Source organism: Elephas maximus, chromosome 19, assembly GCF_024166365.1.
Source record: "Elephas maximus indicus isolate mEleMax1 chromosome 19, mEleMax1 primary haplotype, whole genome shotgun sequence".
In the NCBI taxonomy this organism is placed as follows: Eukaryota; Metazoa; Chordata; class Mammalia; order Proboscidea; family Elephantidae; genus Elephas; species Elephas maximus.
The window spans coordinates 51455257-51476406 of NC_064837.1; the positions used below are offsets into that span (position 1 = coordinate 51455257).

At 43.4% G+C, this 21150-nt stretch overlaps 2 protein-coding genes across 6 annotated transcripts in view; one reads left to right on the forward strand and one right to left on the reverse strand.

The window, feature by feature from the left end:
* Positions 1–11305, reverse strand: part of DCAKD (dephospho-CoA kinase domain containing) — a 30372-nt gene extending 19067 nt beyond the window's left edge. The window contains exons 1-3 of one of the 4 annotated variants that reach the window (XM_049860230.1): positions 11169–11305; positions 10808–10854; positions 10548–10724 (exon numbers count right to left, since the gene is read on the reverse strand). The gene's annotated coding sequence lies outside the window, so the exon portion shown is untranslated. Of the gene's footprint in view, positions 1–3790; positions 3992–10547; positions 10725–10807; positions 10855–11124 lie in introns of those variants that run through there. The other 3 variants (XM_049860229.1, XM_049860231.1, XM_049860228.1) reach the window with 3 other exon arrangements.
* A 204-nt stretch (positions 11306–11509) lies between these two features.
* Positions 11510–21150, forward strand: part of NMT1 (N-myristoyltransferase 1) — a 28451-nt gene continuing 18810 nt past the window's right edge. The window contains exon 1 of one of the 2 annotated variants that reach the window (XM_049859609.1): positions 11510–11678. In XM_049859609.1, coding sequence (XP_049715566.1) covers positions 11548–11678 — 131 coding nt within the window. In that variant the 5' untranslated portion in view covers positions 11510–11547. Of the gene's footprint in view, positions 11679–15435; positions 16222–21150 lie in introns of those variants that run through there. The other variant, XM_049859611.1, reaches the window with a different exon arrangement.

A 21150-nucleotide genomic window follows, 5' to 3' on the forward strand; every position in this document is an offset into this window, starting at 1 on the left:
CTTATGTTAATGGGGGAGAAACAACTCAGAAAAGGAGAGTGAGAATTGTTGCACAACTTGAAAAATGTAATTAATGTCACCGAATTGTACATGTAAACTGTTGAACTGGTGTATGTTTTGCTGTGTATATTCTCAATAACAACAAAAAAAGATTACAGCCAAGCAAACCCTATGGGGCATTTCTACTGTCACATGGGGTCTCCATGAAAAAAAAAAAAAAAAGTCAAGTCCTGACAGAACTTTACAAGTACTTCGTGACAAATGCAGGCTAGATCCTCTCCAGCCACCCAGCCACCTCTCGCCATTCTCCGGGTCGCTCCCCTCCAGCCACACTGGTCTTGTGCTCCTTGACCTGGCTGAGCACACTCCCACCTCAGCCTGTGGCCACGTTGTTTCCTCCTCATGGAAAGCTCTTCCCCCAGAGGGCTGCCCAGCTCGCACCCTTCTGCCGAATTGTCACCTAGTCAGAAAAACTGTCCCTGAGTATAGAAAATAGCATACACACTTTACTCTATTCTCCTCATGGTGTCATTTTTCTTCATGGCATGTTATCAACCTATCACCATGTGTTTATTAATCTCCCTTTCTCCTCCAGAAACTGGTTACTGCTGTATCTAAGATGCCTACAACAGGGCCTGACACGTAGAAGGACCTCAAAAAACATTTGTTGAATGAATACATAAAACACCCAGCAAAGTGCCTAGCTCATGGGTAAGCAGGAACTTGACATTAACTATTGTTATCATAAAATAACGTACCTGTTCCGGAAATCTACTGTGAGAATCACAAAATCTCTTCCACATCACTTCCCACCACCACATTCCTAGGCTGACACTATCTTGGGCTCACAGTGAGGAAACTGAGGTACTGTGTGCCTAGGAAAGTGAGTTTCTGAGCCAGCAGGAACTGCTGTAGGAACATAGCCACTACTTGAGCACTTTCTATGTGCAAGGCCATCCTTGATCCCTTCTGATCAGTACAACCCAATAAAGTGTTTTGATTTATTCTCACTGTAAAGATGAGGAAATAGAAGTTAAAAGAAGTTAGATATATCTATCTGCCCACGGTAGTTTCAGCTGGTCTCCGCATTAGGGAATGAGAACCTGTAGGGGAATGCAAGAAGCTTTCCAAGGGGCACAAAGGCACGAAGGGGAAGAAATTCCCAACTTCCACAGCCATCCCTAAAGAGACCTGCCTGGGAAACTGCCTGCAGGCTCTTTTCCCAGCTTCTCCTTCACCCTCATTCAGTCTTCCAGACAGGTATTAAGTACCCACCCATCCCAAATCTTACTAAGATGCATTGTCCCACGGTGCAAAAATCCCTGGGCAGCATAAAGGGCCTATTTAAAATATTAGTCTCCATGCTGAGAATGGTGAAGGCCTGGTGACAAAGTTAAAGGAAGGCCTAAAAAAAACTTTCCACTTATGGATCATTAACAATTGATTTGGATGATAGATGGCTATGTTTTTTTTGTCCGATAACTCAGGTGCTCAAAGAATTGAGACATTGCTGCAAAAAACTGCCTTCAACTCCTCTGTAGTTATTCACATGAACAAACTTTTTCGACGCTATAAAAACAAAACAAACAAAAACATAGCTGTTTCATTCAAGCAAATATACATTGATGGATGCATGAATAAAAACAAAACCACTCAGCTTATTAAGAGAAGCATTTCCAATAAAACTTATGTTTAACAATGATCAAAATTTGTAATGTATTTATGTTGTTTTGATCAATTGTGTACTAATTGTTGTAATAACCCAATCCAAAAGGAAATGTTTAATATTATAATCACAACACAAATTTGAAAATATAGATTTTAATTTTTGAATATATTTTTATTGCAGAGGACAATAACCCTAAGGCTTTCAAACATAAAATCTACTACGCTAGAAAAAACTTCTGCCGTGCAAATATGAGTTCGAGGAGGAAAAAGGAACAATGCAAAATCTCAACTGTTAAATAAACACTGGTTAGTGAATTTTTTCCCCCAAAACCGAGGAGGGAAATCAAATCGCTGTGGTGTTAGAGTCCACTGCACACATTTAAACGAGTGATGACGTAACAGTTTTAGTTTAAAATGTCAGTTATTTACAATTAACCAGAAATCATATCCTTTGGAACTACTGAAACTTTCAGAGAAAAATTTTAGTTGTCAACCTAAAAATGTGGGAATGGATAGTTTTCAAAACAAAGTTAAGCTCACTGCTTGCCTGCTTCCTTCAGCTAGCAGCCCTCATCTTTCCTCCTAAGGCATAGGTACCCTGAAGCCCTCTATTTAACACATCACCAGAAGAACACATTCAGACCTTGCCCAAGGTATACAGAAGAGGATCTGATGGGAATTTAGGGCCCAAGCTAACACCAAAGTGTGGTTAAGGTTCAGCTCTGTGGGAGAAAGATGTGGCAGTCTGCTTCGGTAAAGATTAAACCAAAAAAAAAAAAAAAAAAAAAAAAACCCTTGGAAACCCTATGGGGCAGTTCTGCTCTGTCCTACAGGGTCGTTTTGAGTCAGAATCGGCTCCACTGCAACGGGTTAAGACTGAACTACCCCAATCATACTGTCCACTTTCTCTTCATCAACCAGATCCCTCTAGAACAATGCACCCATTGCCCCAGGCCTATACCCACAGCCCCCCCCCCCACCAAGTCAATCGGATTTATTCAGGCAAAATCAGCCCCACCCAAATAAAAAAGTAAAAGGAATTCAAAGCCTTCCCCTTCTTCGCCTTCAGAATTAGGACTTAATATCAAAGTCCACTCGGGCGATAATTTCCCCATAGTTAAAAGAGACAGAAAGTCTGAAAACTTCAAAAACAGACTCAACATCAGGGATGCCAACGCCTCATTTGGGAAGCTTCTCGTCTGCGGTCTGCTGGCCCTCTTCACTAGGGGACGAATGGCAGCTCTGAGCCTCCTCCCAGGCCTCGGGGCTTTCACTAAAACTTTAAAACCAGCCCATTCTTTTGGGTGAAGCGGACGAGAAACGAAGTTTGAAAAGCGAAGATGAGCACTCAGCACGACAGTCGCTACTCAGCAAAGCACTGCACATTCACCCTGTGAAATTAACCAAACCAAACCCAGTGTTGCCGAGTCGATTCCGACTCACAGCCCCACGGAGTTTCCAAGGAGCGCCTGGTAGATTCGAACTGCCGACCTTTTTGGTTAGCAGCTGTAGCACTTAACCACGACGCCGCCAGGGTCTCCCCCTGTAAAATAAGTACCATTATTCCCATTTTTCAGCGAGCAACTGAGTCGGAAAGGTACCCAAGGTCACACAACTAGTAAGTGGTCGAGGCTGGACTCAAAAGTCAGATCTAGGTCTGATCACAAAGTTCGAAAGTGTAGAGCGCTTTGGACTGGCACCTGTTTTGAATCTACAATTTCATTTCCGTCGCTTTCTAATTGTAGACGTTTCGTTTCCTTTTAACATCTGGCTTTGTACGGTTGCTGTGAAGGCCAGGGGCAGGCCTCGTCCGTGGGAAGGAACGAGCCGTGGATACAAAGCGTTTGACACGCGGTGTGCTACATAGTATTTGCTGGAAAAATTGTAACCAAGGCTTTTAAAAACGGCGCAGACTCGGCGCCCCACCAGGAGGCACGGCCGGGGCGCCTCTGGCGGTGGTTCTGGGCGCCCAGAGGCTAGCTGCCAACCCAGCGCGGCCACAGCGCCTCTGGTTGAGCCCAGCGACGGAGGGGAACAAACCAACCGGGTTTCACCGCCGTCCGCGGCGCCCCCTCCCCCGCGCCCGGCTCGTTTTCACCCGCCCGCGCGGCTCGCTACGTACCAAGGGCCTCTGGCCCGGCCCGAGTTGCCGCCACTCGCCCAATCTCGGCCTCGCTTACTGGGTAGCTCCGGCGGCGGAGGCGGGGCCTCGGAGGCGCGCGCGCGGAAGGACCGGAAGTCCGGCCGCCGGAAGGGGCGTGGCCGGTGAGGTAGGCGGGGAGGGGCGTGGCCCGATATTGTGGGACAGAGGGCGGGCGGTCAGAGGTCCAAAGTACCGCTGCGTCGGAGCCTGAGCCTTTTTAACTCTAACCACTGAACTCTAGAGCAGTCTAAATTCAAATAAAGGCTTGTCCGTTCCCTGTTGTGTAGCCTCTGGCGATGGTAATGATAGCTACAGTAATTGAGCGCTTTGTACTGGGTCCTGTGTTGTTGCTTCTAGTTACTAGCTCATTTAATCCTTGAGTTGGATACTGTGTCATGATCCCTGTTTTACACAAGAGGAAACTGATGTTTAGAAGCTAATCAATTTGCCTTATTATATAAAGCCTTTTGCCAGCACAGCCCATATCCTGTTCCTAGCAAGTCCCTTAACTTTTCACCCTGTTTCTTGTTAGTTGCCGTCAAGTTGATTCCAACTCATGGCGACCCGTACGTGCAGAAGTAGAACTGCGCCATTGGGCTTTCAAGGTTGTGACCTTTCCGAAGCTGACTACCAGCCTGCCTTACAGGGTGAATTTGAACCACTAACCTTTTGGCTAGTAGTCAAGCACTTAACCTTTTCTGCCACCCAGGGAATATTCTTATTCTTAAAGTGGAGATAATTGCTACTGTGTAGCGCTGTAAAAAGAACTGGAAATACATAAAGCATCTAATGGTATCTCATCTCACACATAGTGATCCTTAATTAACTCCTATCCCACCTTCCTTCTCTTTCCCGAAACAGTATTTGCTCTCTATTTCCTTTAAAATAGGAATCTTGTCTATCTTAACCACTATATCCCAAGAACCTAAAACAGTGCCTGGCATAGCAAGAACTCAATACATTGAGGAATAAAGGAACTTAACATCTTTCTCTGAAAACTTGACTCCAACAGCACTGACTGCCTTCACCCAATAATGTCTCATGATCCACGGGTCGATTGGTCCAAACACCCAGTGTTTGAATCCCTTCCGTGTCATCTCGGCCATCTATACTTGTCATTTCTCCCATCTTTTTTGTACTTGGATGCATCCAGTGTCAGGGAACTCACTGCCTCTCAAAGCAGCTTTATGCTCTTCAAAGTCCAGTTCTGGCAATTAGAAAGTTCTTTCTTAGATGATCTCTCTCCTAGTTCTACTCCATAAGGCCGTATAAGAACAAGTCTAATCCCTATTCCATAGAGCCAGTTCTCACGGCCCAGTCCCTTTCCTGCTCCACCCCCTTCCTCAAGCCAAACTACAGATAACCTAGTTCTGTGGTTCTCAACCTTTTCCCTACTCCTGACACATAAGAGGGATACCCAGACTCCCATTAGTAACCACGGCAGTGATAGGGATAAGAACATGTCCGCCCTTTCTCCCAAATTATCAGGATCTTCCTGGGGCATATTGTTAGGAAATCCTTGCAGATGATCCTGATTTTCCCAGGTACTGCCTTATAGTATCGTGAGCTATTGGTATACGAGTGAGGGTTTGGCTTCTAAGTAGACGTCCTTGGGGTCCAACCTGCCAACACCCACTAAACCTTTACCAGGGGCAGAGCAAAGGCTGAAGGGCTGCTGCAGGGCTTCAACCCAGGCACCGTCTGGTACTGAAGCTCACCTTAGCAGTGTTGAGGTGATGCCATCAAGAGTTTTCTCAGCCCAAACACATATCATCCCTTGTTCACCAGGCAAGCTTTGAGTTGGCTCTAGCTGCTTACATGATCCCACTTCTTCCTGACAATGACCTGCATCCCAGTCACCTCTGTGTCCTTAGCATCTAACATGATGCCTGGGACACAGGGGTGCTTCGAGTTTTGTTTGATGAACAACTGAGTCCATTAGAGATGACTCCTTTGACTCCTGGATCTTTGACTCGAGTCTTAAAATTTATTTTCTGCGTGTTTACTTTAAATAAATATTAATATGCAATTAAACTTATATCGTGCCTCACAAATACCATTAATATTTATCCTCTATTAAAAAACTTCAGAAAAAAAAAAAGCCTCCCATAGGTCCTTATCAACTAGAAGATAAAGTCCCACCAGACATACATTCCCCTTCACAAAGGAGAAGGAGGAAAGTAATCTAGTTATTGCACCAGGCTTTGTTAAAACACTCAAGTTCAGGTCTGAAGTCCATACTGAATAGCAACTAAGAAACTCTGGACAAATCACTGAACTTTTCTTTGGCTCCTCACTGTAAAACAGGAATAATACTTGCCCTGCTCACCACACAGTATCATGGTAGGGATCAAAGGAGATACAGTGTATTCGTGCATTTTGTGAGCAACAAAGCACTGCACAAACATAAAAAGTAACTATATTGTGTGTGTTCCCGGCTCCGCCTTTGCTTGTTAAATCCCCCATCCTGAAGGCCTTATCCTCCTTTCTTGCCATTCACTCACTCACTCAGTCATTAATTAATTCAACAAATATTGCGGACCTATGGCGTGCCTACCCAAGGGATAAAACCTGTTGCTGTTGAGTAGATTCTGATTCATAGTGAGTAGAACTGCCCCACAGGGTTTCCAAGGAGCAGCTGGTGGATTCGAACTGCCTATATTTTGGTTAGCAGTCATAGCCTTTAACCACTGTACCACCAGGGCCCGTCCAGGGATAACCAAGACAAACAAACAAACCCATTGCCACCGAGTCCATTCCAATTCACACTGACCCTATAGGACAGAGTAGAACTGCTCCATACAGTTTCCAAGGAGCACCTGGTGGATTTGAACTGCCAACCTTTTGGTTAGCAGCTGTACCACTTAACCATTATGCCACCAGGGTTTCCTCCCAAAAAATAAGTGTTGTAAATCCTAACCTCTATGCCTGCTTTATAATCCCATTTGGGAATGGTTGTCTTTGTGATATTAATGAGGCAGGATTAGCATAGGATATATCTTGAGTCAATCTTTTTTGAGATATAAAAGAGATTAAAGAAGCTAGCAGAGCAAAGTTGGGGGAAGAGAGATGCCAAGCCACATGAAGATTGCCCAGGGACAGAAGCTCAAAAGAGATAAGGACCTAAGCCTTCCCTTGGATCCTGCTTGCACCCTGAATTCGGACTTCTAGCATCCTGAACTGTGACAAAATAAATTTGTCTGTGAAAGCCATCCATTTGTGGTATTTCTGTTATAGCAGTACTAGATAACTAATACACCTGTAATGGCCTAAACAGCCTGGAGGCCAAGTTCAAAGTCTGCTTTCTCCAGAAAGCCTTTTCTAACACCTTTTCCCCCCTCACCATTTGACTTATTATCTATGTGGCTTATTTGTTATCTAATCACATGCAGTTAGGCTTTGTTATTTTATCTTCAAGTGTGCCTAGTCTTCCTGATTTTACTGTGCTCTCTGGACAGGGAATGCCTGGCACACTCCTTCTTAAATCCCACAGCACTGAGCAGAAGGCTGGGCCCACTGTACTCCAGGCTCATGTATTGAATGAGTGAACGTAAACTGAGATCCAGCAGGGGCAGTGACTCAGGAAGGAAGGGTACCCTTCCTGAAGGGGAGTTCCAGTGGAGACAGGAAACTGCCAAAGATTATCTCCCCATCCCTTATTTCACAATTGAGCCCACTAGCCCTGTTCTTCTTCAGAGGGGGAAAACCCTTCCCCTAGGACAGCCAGAGTGCTGTCCAGTATCATCCCTCTTTCACAAAAATTTGATCATGTCTCTTCCCAGCTAAAAATCCCTCAAGGGCTCCCATGAGTCTTCAGGATAAAATCCTAACTCCTCAGCATCCTTACCCCTTCATAGTCCAATTCCTGCCTGTCTCTCCAGTCTCAACTGTCAAAATTCCCCTCACACTCTAAGCTCCAGTCGCATCATTCTCATTGCAGTACCTCAAAAGCATCCTATTCTAAGGCAGCTGGACAATCACATTTTCTGCCTAGAATGTCTACCCGTTTGCATGCTTCCCCTACAAAAACTCAGCTCTCATTTCCCCCGGGTTCCCTTTCCCCAGGTTAAGGGTCCCTCATCTGACCTCCCACTACACCCTGTGCTCCCCACTCTCTCATGGTGCTGTATTGTTACTGTCAGTCTCTGTACCTACCAGCTTCTAGCGGGAACCCAGGGCAGGGACTATGTTCTTTTATTTCTGATTCTCCAGTTCCTGCCATAGGGTCTGACACGTTGTGAGTGCTCCAAAAGGTTGACTACATGAACCTCAACCTGGCTCATGCCTTCCTAGGCCCACTGGAAGAAAGGGTATCTCTGATGTGCTGGGAGTACAGCAAGGGCCTTGATCTGTGATGGACATCATGAGAAAGCTTTTCTTTGGTTACCACAGCAGTAATGCTGACCTCCTGGGAAGGAAAACAATTACTGGGTATTGACTTTGTCTCAGAGTGCTTTACATGCATTGTCTCATTGAGGCTCAGAGAAGTTAAGTGACTCGCCTAAGGTTAAGTCAGAGGTAGAGCCAGGATTTAGAAGCCAGGGAGCCAGATGCTGGAGACTGAGCTCTTAATCACTCACTCCAGTCTACTGCCTCCAACAACACCTGCGAGGGGATGATGGAAGTGTCCACAGTAGGAGCAAGCTCCAGAATCTGCAGAACTTCACCAGCAGGTCCTTCAGCCACCCTCTGGGCCCTGCTGTACTCTACAACCTTCATATGATGTACCTGCCAGAATGTACGGTGGGAAGAGCCAACAGGGCTAGATGGGAGGGTCTGCTATTCTAGTGTGATGAGGGGTTCAGAAAACTGGGAATGTTTGCTTTGGGCAAGAGAAGAATTTTAGGGAACCAGATGCTAATTGGAAAATATCTTACAACATATGACACAGGATTATATATTTCTGCATAACTCCGTAGGGCAGAACTTGGCCAGCTTTCCATCAGTTGGAGCTGTCTGAAAAGTGGAAGACTCTCTTTTATATGGGAGTGTAGAGAAGCAAATATGAGAACTAATGGAACCCAAGAAAATATCTGTAGACCCAATTTAGGAAAGTCTACATTGCTTTGCTTTGGGTGATCATTCTGTACCAATGTCACTGTAAACCCAAATGGAAGCTTAGGCACCAGAATCACAGTTATCAAGTGGTCATTTGAAAAAAGTGATCACAGGTACTCAAGTTCTTCTTAAAAACAAATTTAAATTTTATTATAGACAACTCATTGATCCTACAAAATATAAGGGAGAACTCCCACTTGAAAAATCCTGAGAGAGAGAGAGGAGTAGGTGCTCCTCAGGTCTGTTCTAACTCTAAAATTCTTGGAGGTGCTGGACTCCAGAACTTTGTTTTGAGCTTGGTTGTGTCAGCCACATTGTCTACCTACCTCCCAGAAAGTCTCTCCAGTTTAAAAAAAAAAAAAATTGCTCAGTTTACAGTGAAATACAAGGCGGAGTATCTTCTTAAGCTTTGAACTGCAAGAACAGCAGGGACACAGAAACAAGTACCGTCTCATTCCCCATAATCATTCTTCCTTGGTCATGTTTCCTTAGCCTTCATTCAACCTCTGCTTATCTGTGGGAATTAGGATATCAGATGTGGTCCTAGCTCTGCAACTGGGTCTACTGTGATTTTTTTTTTTTCCAAGTACAATTTTCAAGTCACCACTTCCTTATCTGCTTCACAAGGTCAAATATATGAGCTGAGATAGGTGAAAACACTTAGAAAAGTTAAATCCAACTAACAGAAGTAAAAAAAACAAAAACCTGTTCCTGTCAATTCCAACTCATAGCTACCCTATAGGGCAGAGTAGACAGTAGAACTGCCTCATAGAGTTTCCAAGCAGTGCCTGGTGGATTCGAACTGCCGACCTTTTGGTTAGCAGCTGTAGTTCTTAACTACTACACCACCAGGGTTTCCCAAAAGGGCATCTGCCTCACCGTTGGGAAATCAAACTCTGTCTCCCGCATGACGGGCGGGGATACTCACCACTATACTAACGAGGATGGCAACACATGAAAGGCTCTAATATTATTTATCATGTATTATATTATTATTTACTATATTTATTATCTCTGATCTCCTGCGGCTGCATATAAGGCATCATGTTGACAAGTAGTCTTGGCCCTGCAGAGATGAGCATGAGTGACAGCTTTCAGCCTGAGCAGGGGTCTCTGACTGCCTTCCAATGTCGAATGTAAATGGGGATTATCTACTGCTTTGGACCACATTTACTTCTGCTCTTGCCACACACACGAAAACTAAGAGTTGACTATATTTAGCTCTATGTTTTATTTCCTGAGTTAGATGGGAACTGTTTCTTCCCACCCTACCCTTCTTCCCATGTCGAGAATCTCCCAAAGGCATAATTCATTTCCCTTTTTGGACACAGAGCTGATGATAGAACTAGCCCTGGTGGAAGAGTGGTTAAAAGCCCAGCTGCTAACCAAAAGGTCAGCAGTTCGAATCCACCAGCTGCTCCTTGGAAACGCTATGGGGCAATTTTACTGTCCTATAGGGTGACTATGAGTTGAAATCGACTCTATAGCAAGGGGTTTGGTTTGGTTTAGTCCTTCCCTCATCACCCATTACACCCAACCTGAATAGGAAACCTCTAAGAATGGAACCGTGGAATCTCTCTTCAGTACCCAGGTCAAAGATTACTCCATCACAGGGGTGAGACCCAAGGGACTAAAGCATTCAGTCAAGGCTACAAATAAATTAAAAAATTGCAATTACCTTCTAATAACAGATTTCCTTGGGTAGATGTGCATATCAGACACTGGAACTTTTGTGGTGGTAAAGAATTCAGAAGGCCTAGGGGCAGATAAATCCCCATTTGTATACTGACTTCGCCACGTATTAGCTCTGTGACTGTGTGCAAGTGACCAATCTCTCTGGGCCTCATTTCTTCATCTGTGAAAAAGAGAAATAATAATATCATCCGCATTCTAGGCTTGTTGAGAGGATAAAATGAGAGAATGTATGAAAAGCCTTACCACAGTGCCTGGCATACACGTGCTCAGTAAAGAGTAGTTGTGGAGTGCTGTTTTGGAGAAAGAAAGGGAAAATGTGTGCAGAAAGGCTGAGTGGAGATCAGCACGTGAAGGACAAGAAGCGACGAGGCCCGGCTGAGCAGTCAGGTCTCCTGCCTCGCGAGGCCTTGAACTACCAACGACCAGAGATTGCCAAGTGTGCCGAGGGAGGAAAGCGGACAGGGGCCAACCGGACTTCTTGCAGGAAAGTCCCCTCCAAGGCCCGAACCATGCGAGCTCCGGACGGGTCGCATCCACCGGCCGCTGGCCCTCTCACTTACCCGGGAATGGTAACGGTCCTTAACGGCAGCCAATAACGGCTTACCTGTGGCCTAGGCAATAGCAAGGGCAGGCTGAGGTCAAACCTTGGATTTTGAAGCCTCCACACCTGGAACCCTAAACTACCATCGAACTACAATTCCTAGCATGCCAAGCGGTCACCCCGGCCCTTCTCTCCCCTAAAGCGCGGCCGAGCACCTAGGGCTTCCGGGTATTGCTGCCCCGCCCAATATAGAGGACACCGCCCCCCATGATTTCTGGGTACTGTAGTCCACTCGTTTCCGTTTTCAGGGAATAAGCCGCACCTAGTTGCGGGCCATCCATCCGCAAAAAAACTACAAAACCCAGAAGATAACGCAAGTTTCTCTCGTCCAATAGGAACTCCGCATGTAGCGCGGCGCGGAGCTCGGCTCTCGCAGCTCAAGATGGCGGACGAGAGTGAGACAGCAGTGAAGCCGCCGGCACCTCCGCCGCCGCAAATGATGGAAGGGAACGGAAACGGCCATGAACACTGCAGCGATTGCGAGAACGAGGAGGACAACAGCTACAACCGGGGGTAACGAGATCCTCGGAGTTCAGTTCCCGTCCAGTCTCCCCACAACCTGGGTTTTTGGGGTGCGGGGAAGTAACCGGGAGCTTAGTCTAACCCCACCCCTGTATTCTTATTGGCTAAGGGATTGGGATCTTGCCTGGCGATTGGTTGCCGTTTTTGTCATTCACCAAAGGTGGGTGTTCAGTATATCGAGGGCCGGAGACATTCAATACTTCCATTATATAAAAGTTCTTCTGTGTGATGTTCCACTCGTGTGCTTGAGGTGCGTCTGAGGAAAAGAACAATTTGGACGATGGTTTTTGATGGCACAACCCGGGGCAATCCAATGACAGTACAGTTCAAAGGGAACGTTACCTGTAGAGGTACTGTATGAACAGACTGATTAGCAATAAACGAATAATAAAACATTTCCTCTAGTTCCCCTTCAATGAGGAAATCCATCAAGCTATACAAACCGTAATTATATTGTAAAATATTACTACTAGAGAATCCTAAAATATATACTGGCCTTAAAAATCCTAGGTAATTACTGTATGATAATGTTTTGAGTTATACGGTGTCCGTTGCTCCAAATAATTCATGTTTCCTGAACAATGTAATTAGGTCTTCCCACATCCTTGCTCTATTAACTTTGCGAAGTAGCCTCAAGCTTCGAGAAATTGAGTGATGTTGCTTCTCGGACAGTTTGGAAACTGTGGATTTAATACTGCATCTTATACTTTAGAGTCTTGCTTACTAGTAACTGCATTTCTTCTTTGGGAAGAAGAAATGCATCAGGCTTTTGAGTATTGAGTTCTTTTAAGCCACAGCCTATCATTCTTCTTTCTTCACATTGTTATGGGGACTGGCACCCTATACCAAAAAACCCAAACCAAACCCGTTGCTGTTGAGTCAATTCCGACTCATAGCGACCCTATAGGACAGAGTAGAACTGCCCCCATCGGTTTCCAGGGAGCACCTGGTGGATTCTAACTGCCGACCTCTTGGTTAGCAGCCATAGTTCTTAACCACTACCTAATCTACTATATTCACATATATATTATTAGTCGTGAGACACTGTTTTGGCTGTATAATTCTGAGTCTGTGGTAGTCTGATTTTTCATAGCCAGCTTGTCATTTGCAGTGCTAATGGTAGTCCCAGAGAAGAAGGTTGAGGTTTTTGGAAACTTTCTTTTTTTTCTTAATTCTGCTACCTAGTGGGGACTGGAGAGTGAAGGATTACTTAAGTAGTTTATAGTCTGCTTGTTGTGATGAATCTTTATAGCTTTTATGTTCTTCCAAGAGCATAAAACTCACACAAAGAACATAGAGGGAAAGGTAGCTTGCCAAATTTAGGTTTATAAGACTGTGTTCTGTTGCTGTAACTCACAACAGTTCTAATGTAATAAAAGCCTTGTTTTGAAGTTTGAGATTCCTTAGAAGAGCTAAGAAAGAGGAAGTAGGAACAGGAAGAAGGGAAAGTGCAGCTTTCCTAGGTAGAGGTTAGAGTCAGAGACGAGAGTTATTGAATGTGAAAGTCATTTCAGAAGTGAAAATATGACTTTTTCATTGTTCTTTGCGTAGTGTGCTTTGAGTTTTCTCTGCTTAAGCCATTGCTGTGATCTGTGTCTATAATTCTTCAGTAGGTTTTGTTCCCTACATGCTATGAATCACTTTGCAAAACTGTCTGGCAGAAAGTTTTGTGTTCATGGTACAACTAAGTGGCAGCCTAAAAAAAAAAACTTTGGAGATGTTTTTGTTGTTGTTTTTGTACATGCTTGTGGCTTGGGTAAGGAGCCCTGGTGGGGCAGTGGTTAAAGCATTCAGCTGCTAGCCAAAAGGTAGTCGGTTTGAACCCACCAGTCCCTCCACAGGAGAAAGATGTGGCAGTCAACTTCCAAAAAGATTTGCAGCCTTGGAAATACTATGGGGCAGTTCTGCTCTGTCCTATAGGGTCCATGTGAGTAGGAATTGGGCTTGTATGTTTATGGTCTGGTTGAGTTAAGTTTATTAGCATCCAAAATCTAGAGGTCTGTGAAAAACAGAGGACCCAGCCTGGAGGAGAGAGTCCGATTCTGGCACTTAGATAATAGAATCTGAGGTAGAATCAACACTTTTCAATTAATTGTCAGAGGAGGTTTGGGGAAGAAGCAGCGTGACATGGTGGGAAAAGCATGGACTTTGGAGTCATTCATACATGGGTTCAAAGTCTCATTCTGACACTTGATGTGTGACCTTGGGAAAGTTACTTAACCTAGACTTGTGGGGATTAAATGAGATAACATCTGGAATGCAACCCTCTGGCTTTGCATCCTGCTCTTCCTTCAAATCTTCCCCATCCCCTTCCCCTAGCTGCCTCCCTGCTTTTATCACATACTGTATTTTTCATAGCTTTTATCAGAACAGTAATTAAATAACCCACTGCCATCCAGTTGATTCTGACTCACAGCAACCCTATTGGACTGGGCAGAACTGCCCCATAGGGTTTCCAAGGCATTAACCTTTATGGAAGCAGACTGCCATGGCTTTCTCCCATGGAGCAGCTAAGGAGTTCGAATGACTGACCTTTTGGTTAGCAGCCAAGCACTTTAACCACTGCACCACCAGGGCTCCAATTAAATAACATATTTGATAACTTTGTATAACGTGTTGGGTCCCTACTTCACCCAGTTGTAAGGTGCCTGAGAAAAGGGATTGTGGCCTTGAGATGCTTCACATTTAGTGGGCATTATTGAGTGTTTCCTGGATGAATGAATGGCAGGTGTCAAGTGGCTGACCCAAATGTTAAAGAAATTTCATTTCCCCTCACTGAATGGAAGGATGTGAGATTTTTTTTACGTACACAATTTTTTTCCCCCAAAATAACCTCGTCGTAAGCTTTACTGCAGTTTTTGTGACAAACCAGTGGAAATGAAGGATCCTTCAATTTGTGGTAGAAGCTTCTGCTTCTTGAAATTGTTTTTGTCTTTGTTGTTAGTTGCTGTTGAGTCTCCTCCAATTCGTGGAGTCTCCATGTACAACAGAATGAAAAATATTGCCTGGTCCTGCACCATCTTCACGATTGTTGGTATGCTCAAACCCATCCTTGCAGCCGCTGTGTATTTTGAGTGCCTTCCAACCTTGGGGGCTCATCTTCCAGCACTATATCAGATAATATTCTGTTTGGAATCAATAGGATTTTCATTGGTTAATTTTCATATATAGATCGCCAGGCCTTTCTTCCTAGTCTGTTTTAGTCTGGACACTCAGCTGAAACTTGTACACCATGGTAGACCCTGCTATTATTTGAAATACTGGTGGCATAGCTTCCAGCATCATAGCAACACGCGAGCAACCACAGTATGATAAACTGACAGATGGGTGGTGGTTCCTGTCTTAATGCCATTTAAAATGTTTTTAGAGTCATACAAGAATTGAAAAGGAGTTTCTCTTAATGCTAGAAGCTGTAAAGTACAATATGCAATAAAGGTTAATGGGAGTTAAAACTATCCCTTATTCTTTTAAGATTTTCTTTCAGAATGAGTTCGTAGTGCTTTACACTGAGATGAGTTACATTCATGCACTGGGTTAACAGGAAATGCAGTTGGTGCTAGCTTCTTATGTCTCTTTATGTATAAGTTTAATTCTTTTCTAGCATGTATTTCCTCCATAATCAAATAAGCATAAATATTTGTGTATAAAGCTTAACATACGCAGATAAATGTATATATATACGTAAGTGCTTGCATATACATTGTATGCATAGTATGTATGTACCTGTCTACAGCTTTTTCTATCAGCTATTTTTTTTAAAAATATACTCAACAGGAAAGGAGGTCAGCATTTTTCCCACAGTTACTTGCCTGACATGTTACTCTCAGCAATTGAGAGGAGAATCAGAGTAAAATCATTTTACGCTGTATATCTTTGTAGTTCTGTGGTTCTGAGCAAGCAAAGGGCTGTTTAAAAGCCTGTATTCATCTATATGATTTAATTTGCTTGTTTGTTTTTAGTGAAAGGCTTTCAAGAAGTATTGCTAAAGAACAATTGCTGGCTGTAGATTTTAATTTGGGGGTAACACAGCTTATCTGGGTGTTTTGGAACAGGAGAGAACTTTTAGACTATTTTGTTCCTAGGATTCTTTTGGAATTTATTTTGCAGCATCATTAATACCATTGAGATGTGAGTAAGCCATGGGTCAAGCAAGAGCCCTTTGATAAAGAATGCCTCTTTGGCCTGCTCTTACTGCGTGGATAGGGACAGTTAACATGAATTCTTAGAAATTTTCCTTACCTGTGGATCATGAGGTAAAGAGAAAAGAAAGGTCTTTTTTGAAAGTAAATTCCATAAAGCTATCCTGACTTGCTTTTGTTTTATTCTTTAGATTCTCCAAGAGCGATTCTTTCCGTAGTCATTTGATGGCTTATAGCTGCATCTACCTCTTGGAAAGAAGAAATCTTTTTAGTCCCTTTTTATTCTTCCCCTTCAGCTTTTGGTTTTTCAAAACTAGATCAAAGCAGAAGTGAAAAAAGACACTAATCAAGAGCTGCTTCAAAAAGAAGAGGCTGGAAAGCAGAAGAAATGAAAAGTAAATGAGAGCCTATTTCAGGGAGGCTGCTGCTCATGGCAAACTCGTTTTGCTGATTTTTCACATTGTTTAACTAATGTGCTCACCCATTTATTTCTCAGCTTTACTAAGTCTGCAGTTAACTCTTTCCCTGCAGAGTCCATAGAGTTTAGTAATTTTAGGGGGATGCCTCTGTAGCTCTTCCTCTTTAATCTTTTATCTGAAACTCTTACTTTGCACTGCAAGCTTCTCTTCTAATTACTAGAAGAAGGTGCCCTTGTGATTGTTGCATTTCAGGCACACAGAACATGGTGTTCTCTATTGAAAGTGCCAAAAAGCAAAACTAAACTAAAATTCTTCAACAAGGTCAGTGCTTCAGAAAATTTTCTAGTACTTCTGACTATAAGGCACGTGAGGATTCACTATTGTTACGGGTTCAGTAAATGTCATCTATTTCTGTTATCACTGCATTGGGCACTGTGCTACGCCTTTGACATGGATTATCTCATAGAGACTTAACTTATAAAGACTATGGTTTAGCTTTAGTCTTTAGGCTCGGAATCGGCACCTCCGCCTTTCCCTTTTACATCTCAGAAGGTTCGTTCAGGATTTAGTGGATTCCTCTCCCTCTGCGTTGACTTTTGCATCCTGAGTCTGCAGCAGTATGAGTCCTGTTTTGGATCCATTCAGCAACCCACGGACTTTCTCCAACTCGGGAGCCAGTTAGTGATAGAGATGGCTGGCCCCTTTAAAAGCTCCTCGATAGGCAGTATCTTTTTCAGAGGTTGTTCTAGTATGTGAAATTGCTGCCAGCGTTGAGTCATTGCTCAGAAAATTTCTGGCAGTGGTCTCTGAACAGCATTTGATTTGACCTTGGAGTTGCCAGGTCAGCCTAGCTCACCGAACAAAGCCAAAGGATGTGGATTCTATACTTTTGTCTCATTCCTGTTTTAAACAGTTTAGTATATCAGAGCTTTCGTGACCCTGAAAATGGTTATCCTTTATGAAAGGAATTCACCCTTGAGACTCTGGCTAATTATCCAGGGAGGGTAGAGGATGGGAGTAAAAATAATCTTTGTAATCCCTTGGCACAACCTGCTGTTCTTTTCACAGGCCTCCTAGGACACCCTGATGGCAGTAGTGAAGTGTTTTTGTTTTTCTCGTCATTTAGGATTCACAAGCATTTTTAAATATAAGTAACTGGTTAGTGGGAATTTGCAGTTTGGATATTGCATTATTGCATTGAGTAGTTCTATAGCCAGGGTAGCACAGAGAATAGGCAGCTGATAGTGCGTTCTGCACACCCTGTGGCTTCCACCTGGTAAGTGCCACTTCAGTTACCTTTCTTTGGGCTTTCTGAGTGCTAATAGGGATGCTGATAACCGTATTATATTCATGAGTAAGTTGACTTGCCAGAAGGATTTCCTGGTGTGTAAGGTGGAATCAAAAGGGTATTAGAAACTAATTTTATCTTAGTTAGTTTCTGTGGTGAATGTGAATTTTATCCTAAAGCAGGAACTCCTAGTTTACAGGGGTGGGAAACAAGTGACCAAAAGTTGTGAATTTTTTTTCTGAACCCTTTTTGATCTCAGTCAAAACTAACCCCATGAGCTGTGTTTAAGACATTGAGGCCATTTGAAATAGTTACGGGAAAGCTTTTGTATTTTAACTTTTGTAGGAATAAATAGGACAGGTCCTAGGGAGAGGAGACAATGAATGAATAAGAAAGTTGAAAATTTGAAATCTCAGCCAGTGGCTCAAAAGAGCACAGCATTTCCACTGCTTTCATAAACTAGTAACACAGCTGTCCTATGAAAACAGTACTGAAGATGTTTTGCTGACCCTCTTTTGGGCTCTGACTTTTCAGTTTTATTTTAGTCTATTATGCCTGAAAAGCTTCAGTCAGGCATGTATTTGTGGAACCCTTTACTGTGTGCTCAGCACAGCTGAGAGGTGTATAGTGGTCTTTATGTTCAGAAAGTTTTTTAAGTTCATTGGGAAGCCAGAAAACACACATTATTATTTATAAGGTATTAAAGCACCTGGTAGACTTGAACTGCCAACCTTTTGGTTAGCAGCCATAGCTCTTAACCACTATGCCACAAGGGTTTCCATTAAATTGTTTATGAGACCATGATTTTAAAATGGAGTCCCTGGGTGGTACAAATGGTTAACATGCTCAGCTGCTAACCAAAATGTTGGAAGTTTGAGTCCACCCAGAGGTGCCTTGGAAGAAAGACCTGGCAATCTACAGCTGATAAAAACAGGGCTTCCAAAGGGTCCAGTTCAACCCTCTGCTGAGAATTTCCACCTCCACCCTAGATAAGAATGTACATTTTTAACAAGATATTTTAACAACATATTCCTATGTATCTGTAAAAATCACCCGGGGATCTTGTTAAAAATATAGATTCTGATTCAGTATATCTGGGGATGGAAACGCAAATTCTCAGCAGGGGATTGAACCAAAAATGAACCAGTTTGAAGCCCTGGAAAAAATCAACAATTGAAAACCCTACGGAAGAGTTCTCGTCTGATACATGGGGTCACCATGAGTTGGAGTCTACTTGATGGCAGCTAGTTTGGTTTAATTTTAAAACAGTGATCAGTGAGAGCTAGAGTAGTCAGAGGAGGCTTTCTAGGTAAAATATGGGTCACTCTCCTCATTATGTGTAGTTACTTGCACTTCTGCTACAATAAAACTTCATTCAAGGGCCCCACGTGATGAAACAGAATGAGCGTTCTTTTGGCTTTGGAGAATTCTCATATAAATTCTGATAGGAATGAGTCTAGTGTCTGGGGAAGGGTGGCCTCAAGTTCTCAGATTGGTGGCTTGTCCCCGGATTAGTTGGTTAGATGATGTCTGTGGGCCATGGCTTCCTCATCTGTAAATAACAGGTTAAGCCAGATGGCGCTGAGATTGCACCCAGCACTGCTGGCTTAGCTTGCATTCCCATCTGATAGCTGCTTTCTCAGCCACATGCCTTGGAGTGGATTTGTCATCCAGTAGAATTGAGGGGAGGCCTCCATTATGGACCTTCACGGCTCATGCTGTCTGGAAGTTCTGTGCTCCTGCCGCTTCTCTGTCAGCTTGCCCTTCCCTCCCACCCACTCACGCACCCTGGCACTGCATTCTGTTTTAGAAATAAGTACAGAGATTTGTTTTCCAGATCCATCGCCTAGCCCTGACTTTATTTAAGGGCATCCATAGGATTTCTTAATATGTTTGAACTTAGAATGTTCTGGCTTTCATTGGAAGATGACAGAACCTGTTCCTGGGTCTGTCATTCTACTGATTAGTCCTATATTCACCAAGTTGGTCATTAATGACTTGGTTTGACCAACTTTACGCTGGGAGGATATAAGTCAAAATTTTTGTATGGACTCCCATCTCCCTTTTCATGACAGGCACCCACCAAGAAAGGCAAATTTCACCTAATTCTCTTTATTTTCGAGGCTGATTTCATAATCAACTAGAAAAGCAAATGGAGCAATTGGACTTTGACTTATTGTATTCCAAGGTTCTAGTTCTGGCCAACCTCAGTTTGAAGGATGTTAAGGGGACTTGAGGTTTACAGAGATCTTTGAGAGATTTCTGTTTCAATTTGCAGAATCTCAGCATACCCTGGGATACCCACCCAGTGAGTATAGACTTTAAACCAAGCCAAACCAAACCTATTCCCATCAAATTGATCCCAACTCATAGCGACCCCATAAGACAGAGTAGAACTGCCCCATGGAGCTTCCAAGGCTGTAATCTTTATGAAGTAGATTGCCGTATCTTTTTCCCACAGAGCAGCTGGTGACTTGAACCACAGACCTTTTGGTTAGCAGCTGAACATTTAACCATTGTACTACCAGGCCTCCTATATGAACCTTAATCCAAAAAAAACCAACCTGCTGCCATCGAGTTGATTCTGACTCATAGTGACCCTACAGGGCGGAGTAGATCTGCCCCAAAGGGTTTCCAAGAAGTGGCTGGTGGATTTGAGCTGCCAGTTTTTTGGTTCGCAGCCATAGCTCTTAACCACTGTGCCACCAGGGCTCCAGTGTGGACCTTAGGGCCCTTTAAAAACAATTCTGAATTCTTGGAGAAGGTGTAGCGTGGCTTCTGTGGGAAACTCTGGTTTGGTGCTCCCCAGATCCAAATTAAGGCCATTATCCTCCAAGGATGCTTCTTGAAGTCCTACTTCAAGGCTTCTAAACTTGTTTTCTTATGAATAATTGAATTGATTATAATCATTTTGAATGTTAACCCCAGCAGGCTTCTTACAGTTTCTGACTCAGTTGTTTTCCTGTTTGGGGGGTATTGCTTCTAAAACTATCTTGAGTTCATAATGTGTTCTCATGGTGTTATATCTGGTAGCTCAGTGAAAACGACTTTTTTTTTTTTAATTTCCCTTTGTTCCCTTTAATGTCTGTGTGCTTGGTGTACAAGTTGGAACAGGATCGTTGCTCTGTAGCTGCTTGTGCAAATCAAGCCAGTATACTCAGAAAAAATATATATGCGGAAAATGAAATTAGTTCTTGGCTTTAGTTTAGGACTTGGAGTTTGTCAGGCACTTGTATTGGTAATACGTGACACAGAACAAGGGTTCAGCTCCAAATCTGTCATCAGAAATGGGCTCCACGAGGTGATGGCTGCACAGAAGTATCTCCACAGAATAGCGAGAGCAAATGGCAGGTCAGGAAGGTAGTTTGTCTAGTGGCTATGTGCACTTGTAAAGACTTGTAAAGTTGAAGAAAGTCATTTTCTCATGTGAAACAGTGTTTAGTAAGCATCCCATTGGTTAATACACAGCACTTCTTCACTTTGAACTTCATGATTCTTTCTTTGAAAGAATTATGAGAATGATCGTTATGCTAATTCATATACAGGGGCTAGGTAATTCATTCCCTAAGCCGATATGAACAAGGACTTAGAAGCTGTACTTGACAGTGACACACTGC